The sequence below is a fragment of the Perca fluviatilis genome, chromosome 8 (genome assembly GCF_010015445.1).
Source record: "Perca fluviatilis chromosome 8, GENO_Pfluv_1.0, whole genome shotgun sequence".
In the NCBI taxonomy this organism is placed as follows: domain Eukaryota; kingdom Metazoa; phylum Chordata; class Actinopteri; order Perciformes; family Percidae; genus Perca; species Perca fluviatilis.
In genome coordinates, this window is record NC_053119.1 from 41992602 (window position 1) to 42009020 (window position 16419).

Sequence of the window (16419 nt, forward strand, 5' to 3'; positions counted from 1 at the left end):
GTTAAATGCTTTTAAAGCATGAGGCACTGAATGTTTTAATATCACGGTTATCAGTTTTGGGGGGAATTCTTCCCCTTTCATTTGAAAAGCTCCCCATAAAGAGTGTAGTATTGTTAAATTCTATCCTATATCTATACTCTATCGACCAATCATGTTTTCAGTCCAAACGTCCTCCTGCAGCCATATATGTAAGCATGCACTAATATGGACTATTGACTATGTTTTTCATTTAATGACCATGACACTGTCCTGTTGAGATGGTTACAGAGCAGTGTAAACCATATTAGACAATGTGAAACAGTATACACCATTGAGACATAGATGTGCCAGTAATGATTTGCATATACAAACATACTTATTCCCCAGTGGTAGCAGTAAAACTGTGGCCGTTGACAGCTGTACAGAGAAAGCTTAATCTGCTCATCTGCAGGGTAGGGTGGTGGTGGTGGTGGTGGTGGTGGTGCTGAGAGGGGGGGGCGGGGGTTTCTCTATTTCCTCCCCTTTAATTGAAGTGTATGTATACCATTAGGTGATGTGAGATGGGGTGAGACGTTGGGGTTAGTTCAGGAAAAGTTCTCCGCTTCCTAACCCCATTGCCGCCATCATCCTTATCATCATCATCATCATCCCTTACCCCTGATTGGCTTGAGAGAGAGAGAGAGAGAGAGAGAGAGAGAGAGAGAGAGAGAGAGAGAGAGAGAGAGAGAGAGGGGTGCCATTCTGATACTGAACAGGGGAATGGAGGAAGAAAATGAAGAAATGAAATCAGCCTGGCATCATTTGCATTCAAGTTTTATCGGTGTTGAGGAGGGCGTTTTTGGGCCTGATAAGAAGAGGGTGTCGCAGTCTGCGCTGGAGGTGGAGGGGGGTTGGTGGAGGTGTGTGTGTTTGTTTGTGTATGTTGTGTGTGTGTGTGAATGGTGTATGTTTTATGTGAACTGACTTTGGCAAAAGAAGGTGGCTCTGGAGTTCAGTTGGTGTCAACACACAAATGTGAATGTTACAGCAGCTATAGTGAGGACAGGGCATTGGGGCTGGGAGTGGTGGGGGTGTGGGAGCGGGGGGTTAATATCAGACCAAATAATTAGATTCACTATCGTCTCGGCGGCAGCAGTGCGGGGATCAGGCAGATTAAAGCCAGGCTCGGGGCTGGTTAATATTCATGAGGGGACCGGGGTCCGGGCAAGGGGCTTAGACTGCAGCTCAAAGACTCTCCTCGGGGCTGATGAGGCTTAAGGCAGCGCTCTCAACCAAGATGTAGTTCTGCCGGGGGGGCCTGACATCCCACTGATAGATGAAGGGCTGAGCAGATAGTTAGGGTCAGACAAGAGGAAAAGAGGGTGACAAGGTATCTTAAGGTCTTGCATCTATGTGGATCTATAAATCTATTTTTTGATGACGTTGGGTTTTTTTCATTGCGGAGAACCTGACATTTCTGGTCAATCATCCTTTTCTCCTTTTTTCTTTTCATTCTCTCCAAACTGTCGCTACTTACTATATACAGTCCTGACACCTGTAGTCTCCCAGGAGCGTTCATCTTCTTCTCAGACTCTTTGTAAAGAGGAAACACATATACTATGAATACATTTCCATGTCTTGTGTGAACATTTTCAATACTGTTGCAATACGATACCTGACTTTCTATAATAATACCAAAACAACCTTTCTGATGCCTAAGTTCGGGGAATACAAAAATTAGCCACTTTTTTTTCCCTTTTACCAAAACCATCCATTCCTCTAAATTATTAAATTTACTGCATTCTAAAGCTAGACATATCTGATCAGATAATAAGGCAAGCATAAAATCTGACTAGACATTCTATGTCAGCTTTTATATAACTTTGATACTCTGCGCTAAGGACACATTTAGTTTGGTACCAAACAAGTATGAAGGTTCAATACTGTACCCAGCGTTACTGTTAGATACTGTAGAGGCTACATTTGTGCTGCACTGCTCTCTGTGGGATGAAACGCTGCCCAGTCAGTGAGAACATAGCAGGTGTTATCTAGCTGCTGCTAAAGGAAAAATTATCTTTTTTTTATTATTGATGGGGGTGTGGCCAGTCCCTGCAGTGAACACGACAACTCGTGCATTAAACAATGTGCTTGAGTTTGTTGAGTTTGTTTTATTTCTTACCTTGACATAATACACTGAATACACAGTCCGAACACCTTTTGGCGCAGCCCAGGTTGACCCTTGGTGGGTCCAGACATGTTCCTCAAGTGACTGTTGGCTGTTTGAGTCAAGTCATCAGCGTCAGACCAAGAGAAGTGAAAAAGGTTTTGATACCATCCAGTGGCCTCTCCGCTCTCCTTAACTCACACCCACATCTTTGGCATCTGCATCCTTTACTGGCCTGGTTAATTACACTCACACACACACAAAGTGGGATTTGGCCCTGTGCCTCTCTCTGATTCTCATTATCTCATTTGAAGCTGTGTTGTGTGTTTGTTTGTGTATTCATGGCTTTAAATTATGTATAGTAGCATGTTTTTTTGTTGTTGCAGGGTTACGTTAGAGATAATCTATTTAATGTAAGTGGTGGTTATGTTGCGATTTAGTTCCATGATTGAACACATCGACTTTTGCTTTCTCAAAGTTGAACCAGCAGCAACAAATGATCAATATCTCCTTTAAATCCATATGTGGTCATACTGAGGACATGCTGTTTGAATGCCCAATAAACTTCCAAGTGATTTTACCCAGCATGTATATGTAGGGGTATATATTTGCATTCTACTGTAGCTCCTGTAGTGTTTCCTGAATCCCAATGAGTCCACAGACAGGCCCCAGAAATAAGACTGGTTTTCCTGCAGTCCTTCAGGCTGGAGTGTCTCTTTCTACTTGACAGTGCTTGACTATGCGAGAGCCTATATGGGATTAGAAAGGTTTCTGGAGTGAAATGAGAATAGTTTAAAATAGTTTAAGTTAAATGCTAGAGTTATGAGCATTTCCCCTAGAAAGGAGTTATTTTCAGGATAGAAGTACCTCTATAAAACATTTAGCTGCCACATGCCACTGAAAGGATTTCTCCAGTCAGATATGAAAAAATCTTCAATGATATTACATAACTACGGATCAATAACTTTGCCCAAGATACGGTGTATTATGTTTTTTTTGTCCTAGTGACTGTACCATAATAAAATCACGTTAATGTAGCTGTGGTCAGGGAGGAAACTGCGTAAGGGAGTGGACAACATTGACTTTTAATAAAAGTGTTATTAATTATCAAATAAGGAAATATAAGAGTATCACACTCACAGTAAGTAATTACTTAATATTTTTTGAAGAACAAGTCTATGTGTGTTTCTTATTTTCTCTTGGGGTGTGTGTGTGTGTGTGTGTGTGTGTGTGTGTGTGTGTGTGTGTGTGTGTGTGTGTGTGTGTGTGTGTGTGTTTTCCACTTGTGCGCTACTGAGCTCTCCCCATTGCCCTATCATGGCGAATTCCAAAGCTGTGGCCATGATGAATTAGTCTGAAACAAATTAGCAGTACTTACAGCTCAGACGGCTCCAGCATTGGGTTACAAATTAAAACAAAAGAAGCAGTATCTCCACATCAGCGCTAGTTCCCCATGAAATCCAATACGCTCTGCCTCAATCTTCAACGTACAACAGACTGAGAGGCTTCCTTCCTTCTGTCCTTCTCTTCTCACTGTCTTCCCAAGCTGTCCTACAGACAACGTCCATCTTCTGCAGGTATTTCAAGATTTACCTCTGGCTGTGTAGTATGATCCGTCTGATCATACATACAGTAAAGAAGTAAAGGTTTTTACCATAGGGAAACAACGACAGGGTGCTGATTAGGAATTTAACATATGGATCAGTGCAGTCTTTTTTTCATTTATCTACACAATATGAAGTTTTTGGCCTCAACTATGTGTTTTTCTATTTGTAATTTAGCAGAATATCTAAAAGACTATTATTTTATTTTAATGAATGCAGTTTGACTGTTTGAGGACCATACCGATGGTTTAGCATGTTTTAGCCCACTCTTTCCTAACTGTTTTGGCTTTGACCCTTTCATAGCCATGATGTGTCCTCTTGTGAACGTCATACCTTTCGAGCGATGGTCCCTATTTAAAATTGTTTCATTTGAATGTTTTTAGAGTCCTGAAGAGGTCCAGGGTTCAATCTCTTTTTGAACATTTAATGAAAATGCAAAATAAAATTAATACATTTGTGTGTGGCAGTAATTGTTTGGGGGGGTGGTTCTTCTTGGTTCTTCTGCTTCTTGGTGGTGGAAGAAGTGCTCAGATCTTTTACTAAAATTAGCAATACTACAGTGTAATACTGTGTTACAAGTAAAAGTCCTAAGTGCTAAGTATTGGTATCAACATATACACTATGCAGAATGGCCTAGGGTTGGGCATCGAGAACCGATTCCTACTTTGAATCGTTTCAAAAACTCCGATTCCATCGGAACCGTTTCTTTATTGGAATTGTTTGGAGGATTTGGTTTAAAATCTGATCACGGGGTTCCAGATTTAACATGCACAAGTTCTGGTTTCCGTAGCAGCCAGGCACTTGTTGTGTTGCAGCCATGGAGCACAGTAAGCGGTGCTCTAGTGGGGCTTTATTTTACGTTGAAAAGCCCCGTCAAACTGCAACCCCCTTTGAATCAAAATAAAACGTTCCTCTTATTTGTGAAATAAGCATGTGACCCGTTTCAACCACCGCTCAAAGAATCGGAATCGAGAATCGATAAGAACCGGAATCAAAAGGAAGAATCAGAATTGGAATCAGAATCGTTAAAATCTAAACGATGCCCAACCCTAGAATGGCCCTTTTCATAATTGTTGTAGGGTGCCATTCAATTCATAATTAAAAAATGTATAATGCAGAGCCTACTAATATATTTTCAAAATCAATGGCTGCCCTGAACCACTGATACGATCATTCAAAAATCTAAACTGGCACTGTATGTTCTAATGAACTACTGCAGTCACAAGCCACTGCACATACTTACACTTCTGCACCTGTATCTAATGCAGATACAGATTCATATTTCAAAACATTCTCTATTAATAAAATTAGCAAAGAGGATTGTATGTACACTATGAGTGCATTGTAGTACTCTAATGAAGGGCATTTAGGTAAGAATTGACTGGGAGGGGAACCAGGTTTTTGGCAGTTTATTACAGATGGAAAGAATAGAGGTCAGATACATGTGCAATGAGAATACTCATCAATCTGGGCAATCCTTTTTTGGCCTAATGTATAAAATGTGCCAGTTTGTATGAAACACACATCCTGTTCTGTGCTCTCACTGGCTTTCCACCATATCATACTATCCGCTGCGTAGTTTCCTCCCAGAAAGCCAGTGATAGATCCCTTTGTCACTCACTTGGAGGTTCATTTTCACACTGATCAGCCCGTCTTTAAATATAGCAGTATTGACAAAACACAAAGGAGTAGAAATCATTGTTAAATTGCTACAATAGAAGAAGTAACACAGGATTTGAATTTGATGACAAAGTACTGATTAGCTCTAAAAGATTGTAAAAAGGCTCCCATTGGTCATGTAATTTCTTGACTATTTAATGTATTTAATAGTATTTGTATTAAAGCTAACTATGGAGTGTGACACTAAAGGAACACTTAACAAGCAGGATACACCATCATGTCAGCTTTGACCCTTATCGACTTAACTGCTCAGTGAGTGAGTGTGGTGTAAGCACTCTCAGGTCCAGAGCTGAGGGAATGCTGCCTCCTGGTGGAGAGTGAGCAGTAATGCATCTGCCCCATCACACAGATTCAGCCATTGCACGGACATCATACATTTTAAGTGTTTTATTCCCTTTTTAATTGTTGAATTAGTTCTATTGTATATAAGATAGGAATGGAAAGACAACAGAATAGATGAGCCATGCCATACATGAATAGAGAAGTGCTCCTTATTCACCTTTATCTCGGCAGTTAGATGTTGGAACACCAGAAGCACAAACGTACAGTACAGTACTTGTCATTTGTTAAAAGCTGTTAAAAATCAATTTTACCCAATTTTGCAGTAAAATCATATGGGGTGATTGTGGCATAGTGTGGTACTGAAAAAGCGTATTAGTGCGTGTGCGTGTGTCATGGGATAAGCCTGCATCCTGGGAGTGATTGTCAGAGGGAATGCCCCTGGAGCCTCATATGAACAAAGACAAGATTGTACTCAGGACACACAGGTGTGTGTGTACATCTGTGTGTCTGTGTGTTTTACATGTTATCCCTCCCTCCCTCCCTCCCTGTCTCTCTCTCTCATACCTACACACATACAGAAACTGGATGTTGACCCTCCACTCTTTGTCCAGTGTATTCACTCTTGATCTAATTATGGCAGCCATCTGAATAGCAGCCTGTCGACCTCATCAGATCTTTCTCTTCCTTTTCTTCTCTCACTCTCTCCCGGGGTCTCTCTTCCTCTTTTATTCCTTTTCTCTCTCTTCTCCTTTTATTTTCTATGCGGCTTTGTTCAGCCCGTGCTCCCCTCATTTCCTCATTTCCTTCTTGGGTTGTAATCATCCTCTGCCCGCTGGCGTTTTTTTATTTTTTATAAATGGGTGTTTACCACTGGCCACACACTGGACAGTACCGAGTGACTCTGTATTCCCAATTGACAGCAATTAATGCTTGGATTTTTGTGATTATCTCATGGTCTGCATACTATACAGAAACCCAGTTAAGGAAGAGAATGGACACTTCAAAGTGACAATGGCATTTATTTTAAGAGTCTCTCTCTCATTTCGTTTGACTTGTTCCCTTTTTGAAATTATGTTAAGAGGCATGAGAGGAAAACCAATTGACAGTGTATACTGTTCAATTTGGCAGATGGTAGCACTACACTGAATGTACTGTATTGCTAGTACTATGCAAAGTTCCATGAATAGGAACATGTAATGTACAGTAAGTATTATCAGGTTAGACTCTTGTCTTTTTGCCACTGTGGTCATTTTCAAAGAGAATGTTTCAAAATTCAGATACCGTGCAAGACACAATATCATTTGTTAATAGCTCATTTGTTTAAATTTAGGCATGGGTGGATTTTAGTTCATATCAAGAAATAGTGAAAAAATACCATCACAGTTTCCAGGTACCAAAGTGAAGTGATTGTTTCAACACTAGTGGTCACAAAACACGACTTCGCTAAATTTCTCGTATATTTGACATTTTTTTTATGTAAAATCATGTCAACAAAACAATGTATTGACAAAAAAAGTGAAAATTATTATTATTAAATTGAGCAGTAGACCTTTAAATCTCACTATGCAGTTTATTTTACACATTTGTAAGAGGGTACAGCCTCTGCTTCATTATATATTGTATAAGTCAGCCGGGATTGTGATAAGTCTGACCAAAGAAAAGGTTCTGTTCATTCCTCATCTGCTTTCTGTGTTTGTGTGCAGAGCTCTAGGTTGACGCTGGTGTGTGAAGATCTGGACTGTTGGATTGGTCTGCTGCCTCTGACCTCTGACGTCTCAGCTGCCAACTGTACCATCTACAGCCAAGGCGAGTTTGACAATGGAGAACGCCTCAAGCATCATGTCCACCTGCATTGGCTCTTTGTGATGTACAGTATATTCTAGGGGTGTGAATCTTCACTGGTCTCACGATTTAATTTGATTGTCCTGTCAACGATTCAAATCGATTCGATATCACGATGCATCACCTCCTCAATATTATTATATATTGCTACACATGGTTTTCATCAACAAATTCAAGCAGTCAGATATACAGTATATGAGCTCCCCTTTTTATTGAATCTGCTCTTAAAGAAGACATTATCTGAATGTAGCGGAGTTTGAACACAGCAGAGAGCAGACAAAAGGTAAAAAAAAACCAGAAAAAGCTGTTAACAGTTTACTTTAGCTCCCCATATGTAGCATTTATAAACAGTATATATACATTTAACTAAATGGTTTATAGCACACTAGGGGTGGGAATCACCAGAGGCCTCACGATACGATATCATCACGATACCTATGTCACGATACGATATTATTGCGATTTTAAACATATTGCAATATTCTGCGATATATTGCAATGTACTACCTTTTTTCCAACTTCAAATTTTTCCCAATTTCAAATGATGTCCCCAAAGGACAATTTTGTCAACATCTGTTTTATCTAAAAAGATACATTTCTCTGTTTGTTCATCTCACTTCAATTTTATTGCTGCAAAATGGGATTGTCAAGCAGACAGACTGACCAACACATATATCATAAAAGATCAATACTTGGCATCTGTGTATCGATACAGTATTGCCACGAAAAATATCGCGATACTATGCTGTATCGATTTTTTCCCCCACCCCTATAGCACACTACAATGTATTTGTATGCAGAAATAAGTCTTTATTTATGTATTTATCAACAACTATAACTCCTCCTGTGTGCACCCAGAAGTGGAGGCTGGTGATTATGAATTATATATTAAAACACAGTTGTAATTACATAACATTTCTCCATATTAGAAGTTGACAAATTTACTTTTACATTAATGAATACCTAAATGTCCTTATATCTGCTTACAACTACATTGTAGTAGGTATGATTATGAATGCAAAATATGGGGGTTAAAGTAAAATGTTACCAGTTGTCCTGCTAGTACTACCCTCATTACTAACCAGTCACCATCTTTTGAATTCTGGGCAGTCATTCTTGAATGAAAAGCACAGGGATCATTAATCCCCAATGATAGCTTCATTCCATTCAGAGGCCTGTGCTACGAAGCAAGATCAACATGTCCTGGGTTTCTTTCAGTAATCCGACTTCACCTAACCTAACAACCGTGGTCCCGCATAAGCTGTATCACGACGCTGGTTATCAACTAGTTCAGTCAACTCAGGGTTTCCCAATCCAGCGCCGCGCGCATTCACATAAAGAGGAGGGGTTTGCGCACCACGACCAATCGCAAACATCTAACAGAGCCGCATGTTATATATAAGAAGAGCAAATTATAATTCTACATCAGTGGTTCTCAACTTTTTTGTGCCACCCCCTATCCATTATCCAGGTCCCTAACGCCCCATCAAATATTATGTAGGCTAAATGCCCGAATATTAATGATTACGCCCTAATATAGGCCTATTATTGTTGTTACTATTGTTATCAAAAATAATAAAAAAATCAAATCATTGAATGACAATCAACACATGAATAGAAATTATATATATTTACAGGTTTTTTTAAATGTCAAATGCAACCATTTGACATTCAAATTAAATAACAGCAGCCAATCAGAACGACTAGATATGTAACATTCAAACTATAAATAGGTATTATCAAAAGACCTGCTGCATGGTGTGAACCTCAGCACCTTTAGAAGAGGACTATAATTTGAAGTGACCTTGGGTGTCATGAAATTAGCTTTAAATAAAATGTATTATACTTATTATTATTATTGTTATTATTATTACAAACACTAACAGTAGCCAATCAGAAACAGCTAGCAATTTAACATTCAAATCTATTTTTCATTCAAATCTAAAATCGAATTGTGCCAACAAGAACAAAACAGCTGGCACTTATCAAGGGGTAAAAGCAGAAGGATCACACACACACACACACGACCGTATTTTGGTGATGACAAACGACTTGAAGAACGACACCTACTGCCGAATGGAAATAAGTTTACAACCTTTGAAAGTTAGTGAGAGGCGTTTTTAATGCTTAGAAGAGTCTAGCTATGTTGCTTTGCCTCGTCTTGGGAGTAAATAGCAGAAAAAACGTTTGGAGAAAACGCACTCCCCACATCGGCTCGTGTTTTGTGGAGGTGTGAGAGTCCGGTACAGTAAACAGTGACATCACTGCCTCTATGGCTTCCATAAGAAAGTTTTAAAACACCAAATATAAGCCCTGAACTGCCCGCGAGTTTATGGAACAGCTGACTGTTTGCCAAACAACAAAGCACAGTCGATATCTCTCGCACGTCTCTTTCTCTTTCTCTCTTTCTGCGTAAAATGAAGCTGCATTCAGGTACAGTAGGAAACGTTGTGTTTAATAAACCATCTGACGAAAAACTGTTACTGTGGTGTGCTACATTGGGGTTTAAAGAATACAACAGGACGTCGCAGAGCGATTGCTTTTTTTTTTTATCTGAACGCAGCTTCACGTAGTAGCTACAGAGCTCATTTAAGACAATACTCTGACGGCCCGTTTCCATGAAGGCAGCACGGAGCTGCACCAAACAAAGCTGACAGAAGCACAGAGAAGATAACCGTCTGGTCCAGTCGCAGTGCTGTAAACTGGCAGCTTTTAATGTTGCAGACTACTTATTCTTTAGTAGTTTTTAAGTGTAAACATGTATTGTTATTGTGAATCTTTGGTTTAAACTAGCTTTCAAACAAACGCCCTCCAAAATATTGCTTCCAACGCCCCCATCATCTTCTGAACGCTTCTGGGGCGTGTACCGCCCGTTGAGAAACACTGTTCTACATAAATATGAAGAACACAGACTCTGTTTTACAGGGAAAACGCAATACAGTCGCGCTGCTTCCTAAAACAGGAAGGAAAGCTGGGCAAAAAATAGCCGACGCTGTAGATGTTTAAACACAACGCTTATTAATATCGCTTCCTCATCAGTCAGGCACAATATGTGACCATAATTACGCTTGTGCTTTCCATAAACTGTCGTTGCTTTAGCCTGTTATTTCAGTTGCAACCCTGGCAGTGGTAAGGCATCGTGAGAACAAATAAAAAATATAAAAACATAATTCAAACAGATGTGCGTATTGGCAACACATGGCTCAAGAAGCCGACAAATAGCCGATATGTAATTCCCTCCCATTAAAATATATATATTTCATAAAAATACATATCAGGGAATGTTAACGGGGTTGTCGGTCTCTAAATGTTTTAACTTTTATGAGCGCACACCTCTCTCTTTTTTTTTTTTTTCCTCTCTCTCTCTCTCCGCGCACCGAGCTCCGCCTGATCTTCTAAGAACGGTGACACCGTTATCAACCGAGTATTGATTGGTCAGTAGGCGGAGCTTTAACACCGGTTGATCTCTGATCTCCAACATAACCATAATGCTCCCGACCAGGTTAGGTGTTCAGCATGAGTTACCATGGCGATTGAACCTGGTAACAACTAATCCACCGTCGTGATAAAGAAAATCCTGGGTTGAACCTGAATTTAGCTCGCTAACGCCAAATCCTGCTTCGTAGTACAGGGCTCAGGTGCGTCAGTTCCAGGGCTTTGCTTATGTGGACTTACTGGGACACTGGATGAATGAAGTCATCATCAATATTACTTCTATATGCAATCTCTCTGCAACCACCCCCCCAAATTATTTTTTACAATAAATGTATTGCTTTTTCTTATTTTACACAAGAACAGTAATAATGACACCAAACAAAGATATAGACAATTCTAACAAGCAAAAACTAAACACAAAATACAGCTCATGTCAACAGAGATATATTGGAGGTCACAGGAAAAATGCTGCGTTCATACCACCTCGGAATAACAGGCACCGCCCCCCTGGTTACGTTGTTTTTCCGACTGGCAGCGTTCACATGGTCGGGATTCGTGTTCTTCTTCTGTTATATTGGCGTTTGGCATAACAATTTTTTGTATGACTGCCACCAACGGTTGGCCGTAGCCGAGAGCATCAGGTGGTGAAAACATGGAGGCCACAATAACAAAAGATCTGCTGCTGTTTTCTTATGCGAGCATCCAAACAGCACATCGCCAGGTGTTTGTTTGTGTTATCTGCAGGACAACCAACGGGAAAGGACACGGACAATGTGTTGTTTCTTTATACATAGGCCTATTTATGAATAATTTTAAACATATTATGTCTGTGTATGTTTCTTGGCAGAGGCATTTGTCCACAATAAACTGTTTATTGTCATTGAAATATGTTCAGTGAACCAAAGTCGCCTCCATCAGACGTCAGTTGTCAACAACGCGTCACCAACTGGGGAACTCTGTTATCAAAATCCAGCCCCAGTTTCCCACCTCTGATTCCCACAGGACGTTACGTGAATGGTGACGTTTTCACTCGGAAAAACGTTTTTCCGATGTCCATGAACGCACGGACAATCCATATTACAGGAAGTTACATCACAGGTCACAAGAGCCTAGGTTCAGGAGATTCCTTGCATAATAATCAAAGAATTGTCAGGTCCTAGATAGTTCAAATAGGGCTGCCAGACTTTGTAAAACTGGTCCGCTTTGTGATGTGTAATATTTGTTAAATATTCCAGAGGAATCAATTGTAATATAACCTTAAACCAACCCTTAACAGAAGGGCCCTTATCATTAATCCACTGGAACAATATAGTTTTTCTTGCAGCAAAAGTAAGCATGGTATATAACCTTTTGTCACTTGTAGTAGGTATACGTCTACTTGAAAGGCCCAAAATCAGAACTAATGGATCCATTTCTAAATCTTAACCAAATATTATTTATAATTCATCTAATATGTCAGACCAATATGTCTGTAATGTATGACAAGCCCATAAGCAATGAGTTAAGGTACCTATTTCTGTTTTACATTTAAAACACAGAGGAGAAAGTGATGGGTTGAAAGAATGCTTGCGATTAGGAGATATATGCACCCTATATACTATTATTTTTAACTGGATTGCTTTCGTCCGAGTACAGATGGAAATCTTTTTAGCGTAACTCCAAATATGTCTTCTCAACAATAGTCACTGATAATTCTTTCATACACCTTTAATCCTATTTGTATTGGTCATATGAAAATAAAAAGTGAACTGTTGCCATATCTTACCAAACTAGCGATGTGCCTTGTCAGTTTCCAAATGTGACCCAAGCTTGTGTGTTTTCAGGTGAGGAGTTGTTCTGTAAGGTGACCAGAGAACTTGGGGCAGGTGAAAGGCTCGTGGCTTCCCTGTTGCCTCCTCCAGGATCCTCCTCCTCCCCCCACCTCTCTCCTCCACTCAGCCTTGTCACCCAGAAACAAGCTGGGGTGAAGGAGGAGTCACTGTACCCGCCGGCGCTGCGCTCAGAAATCCAGCTCCTCCCCCAGCAAGCTGGCATGGCCGCCATCTTGGCTACTGCCGTTGTCAATAGTGAGTGTTGTATTTAAGGCATGAAAATGTTAGCAGTATAGCTGCTTTTTTGTTTATATAATAGAGGATAGAAGAATAAAAAGACATACAGACACACATTACACACAGGCCCGGAATTGTTTTATTTGTTTTTATTTGGGTGACTAAGTTATAACTAAGTTATTACAGATGGATTGGTATTTTGTGGTATGAAAAGATACTAGAAACACAAGTAATAAAGTATAAATGCAAAGAAGATAATTCATTAGGCATAGGTATTTAAAATGTACAAGACATATGGGATATGGCCCCTAAAGTATTACATCAAAAACAGTATCCACTTCTAATCGTTTATACTACAAATTCTTTGTCTTGTCCGCCTTTACATCTTCTATTCAAGCATTGTTATTCTGATTACTGCAATATCAGCTGCAGCCATATGATCTACTGTTATTTTGCATTTGTCAGTAGCAATGATCTCTTTGGCCACAAGATGGCACTGCAGTTCTTTTGCTCTCCTGTCAGAGCCGCTCAATAAAGTTTCCCTTGGGCCATGTGCTATGCTGATGTCTGTAGCTGATGCCTAAACACACACATGACGTGGCCATTGGTAATCATCCTAGATCATTACACATTCCTAGATCTGTTAACACTGCAGCAAATAATTGTAATGTTATTAAAAATAACCCAGGTGATGAGATATGATAATTAGTTTCCTGTTGCCTTGGATACTCATAGCAATGGAGTGTGTGTGCGTGTGTTTCTATTTTTCTATTAGAGCTGTAGATTGACTTCTGAAATGTGATATACGCACATACTTTATGTATATTAACATCTTCAGAATAAGGGTATAGGTAAAGACTAGTAGATTAAAATTAGAACAACATTTTTACTTAAGATACTTGAAGTTGAACATCCACACCTTACCTTACCAAAACAGGTCTCTATTTGATCAGTGGTGCTTTTCATCAAGTTGGTCAAACCATACAAATTTGTGTTTCTGTTCAGTCAACTAACTCTAAATGTATGTTCTGCTGTCTATCAGAGGACATTTTCCCATGCAAGGACTGTGGAATCTGGTACCGCAGTGAGAGGAACCTGCAGGCCCACCTTATGTACTACTGCGCTAGCCGTCAGAAGCAGCCAGCCGCAGCCTCGTCCCCGCCACAAGACAAACCCAAGGAGTCTTATCCCAATGAACGCATCTGCCCCTTTCCACAGTGCAACAAGAGCTGCCCCAGTGCCAGCTCACTAGAGATCCATATGCGCACACACAGTGGTGAGAGCAAGACTTACTGTATATGTATGCCAAACAGACAAAGGATCGGGGGTCTCATTATAAAACTGTGTGTAGGATCCTTATTAAAACTGTACGTACGCCAAAAAGCCAAAAATGGCGTACACCAAAAAAAAAATCTGATTTCTAAAACCATGTGTACGCACATCGGTAAGCAATGTTCCCTTTATAAATCAGAGTGTGATTTATAAGTGTGCGTACCTGAATCAGCCTCTTATCCCGCCCTGTAAACGCCCATTTTTAACCATGAATAGTCAATGCAAAGCACCTCAATAATGCTGATCAATATAATCATGACCACTGACGGGGAAAAAGCAAAAAACAGACACTGGTGAATTGCTGAAAATTGAATCATAATTTCGGCCTGTTCTCGCAGAGTGTAGGTAAACCTTATGTATAGACTACCTATATTAATAATACCGTCCAAAACAGCGGTCTTTACGTTACTCGGGGACAGCTTGAATATACCAGACCTATAGGATAAGATTTAACAGAACTATATATTATATCCAAACAAGCCTTAGTGATGAAGTTGAAGATTATATATAATATTTATAAAAAAAAAACACTTAGCTGTCTGCCATTTCCCTCTGGAAACAGCAGGTTTCCCCCAGAGTGGCGAGGACCTGTATTTGGACCGGGATGGCACGGTTCTGATGCGTTGCCCTCTCTACTGGACCCAGTTCAGTACATAGATCCACGATCACAGCTTTAAGGAATTTAAATCGGCATATTAGCCAGTCATCGTCATGGTCCCTGAAGTCTCTTTTTCTCCTGATTCTTCCATTAGCGTAGTCCTCCTGCAGGGCCAGCAGTGCCATCATGCAGCATTACGCACGGGGGTCACCGCAGTATTTATGTTTACAACAATTTGTGATTGTTAACACCTTGCTAAAATCACAGCATCAACTAGTGGTATCCCCCCCCCTCGAGATACAATTGAATTTGACAATTTGAAGACGAAAGAAACTCTATTAGGCAAACACACTTTTCTTCATGCAGGTTTTGTTATAAACAGTATTAAAGTTCGGACTGATAACGAGGACATTAAGGGTAACGATTGCGCCAGAGCTTAACGGCTGTATTTTCAGACTTTGACATTTGATGATATATGCACAGTATTAAAGACAGATATTTAGTTATTTAGGCTACACTGTGTTCTGCAGTTATCTAATGCTAGGGTATTTAAATGCTATCCTGTATTCCATGACGGTGAGACAGCGCCGATTAAATATTAAGACCTTTTTTTTTTATTTAACATTTTATTTGAGGTGGATTTTACAAGGTTTTAATGAACAAGTATCACTCAGTACAAGCGCAAATAACACTGCTGAATTTAATCTTCATGATAATGTGGACAATATGGAATGAAAAAATGTGCGTGAGGCATCAATCCTTGAAAATATTACGAGTAATCATTATTCCCACATTTACTTTCTGCAGTCTGACTTCAGTTCACCACCTAACTATCTGCGTCGTCAATTCCCATTTGTCTCCAAAATGTGCATATGCATGGGTCAGAGTTTGCGTGGAGGACCGCATATTCTCCCGTTATTTTATAAATCACAACCTTTGCGTGGGAAGTGCTGTACGCACATTTTCAGCCCCGTTTTGTGCGTATGCCACGTTTATAAATGAGACCTCTGAACATTGAGATCTACCTTGTTACTTGACTAGTGTGCCTTCATCAACCAGTTCATTTGACTGTGCGGTAGATGAGCTCACTGTTTGTCCCTCTAACTTATTGTCCCTCTCGGTCCTTCCACAGGTGAGCGTCCATTTGTCTGTCTCATCTGTCTGTCAGCCTTTACCACAAAAGCAAACTGTGAGCGCCACCTTAAGGTCCACACGGACACACTGAACGGGGTGTGTCATGGCTGTGGCTTTGTCTCCACCACAAGGGACATCCTCTACAGCCATCTGGTCACCAGCCACATGGTTTGCCAGCCTGGATCTCACAGTGAGGTCTACTCCCCTGGCCCAGGACTTCCAAAGCTGCCCCTTTCCACTGGTAACACATATCATCATTATAACAGCTGATTTTCAAGATTATCAATTTTGTGGATCAACTTAAATCTTGACCAAACTTGAATTTTGCCATTCTCAAACCAT

At 40.2% G+C, this 16419-nt stretch overlaps 1 protein-coding gene across 2 annotated transcripts in view; it reads left to right on the forward strand.

The window, feature by feature from the left end:
• The window catches only part of zfpm1 (zinc finger protein, FOG family member 1), a 139285-nt gene that overhangs the window by 117384 nt on the left and 5482 nt on the right, over positions 1-16419 (forward strand). For both annotated transcript variants that reach the window (XM_039808248.1, XM_039808249.1), the window contains 4 exons: positions 7392-7494; positions 12789-13031; positions 14056-14289; positions 16076-16318. In XM_039808248.1, the coding sequence (XP_039664182.1) occupies positions 7392-7494; positions 12789-13031; positions 14056-14289; positions 16076-16318 (823 nt within the window). The remainder of the gene's footprint in view (positions 1-7391; positions 7495-12788; positions 13032-14055; positions 14290-16075; positions 16319-16419) is intronic.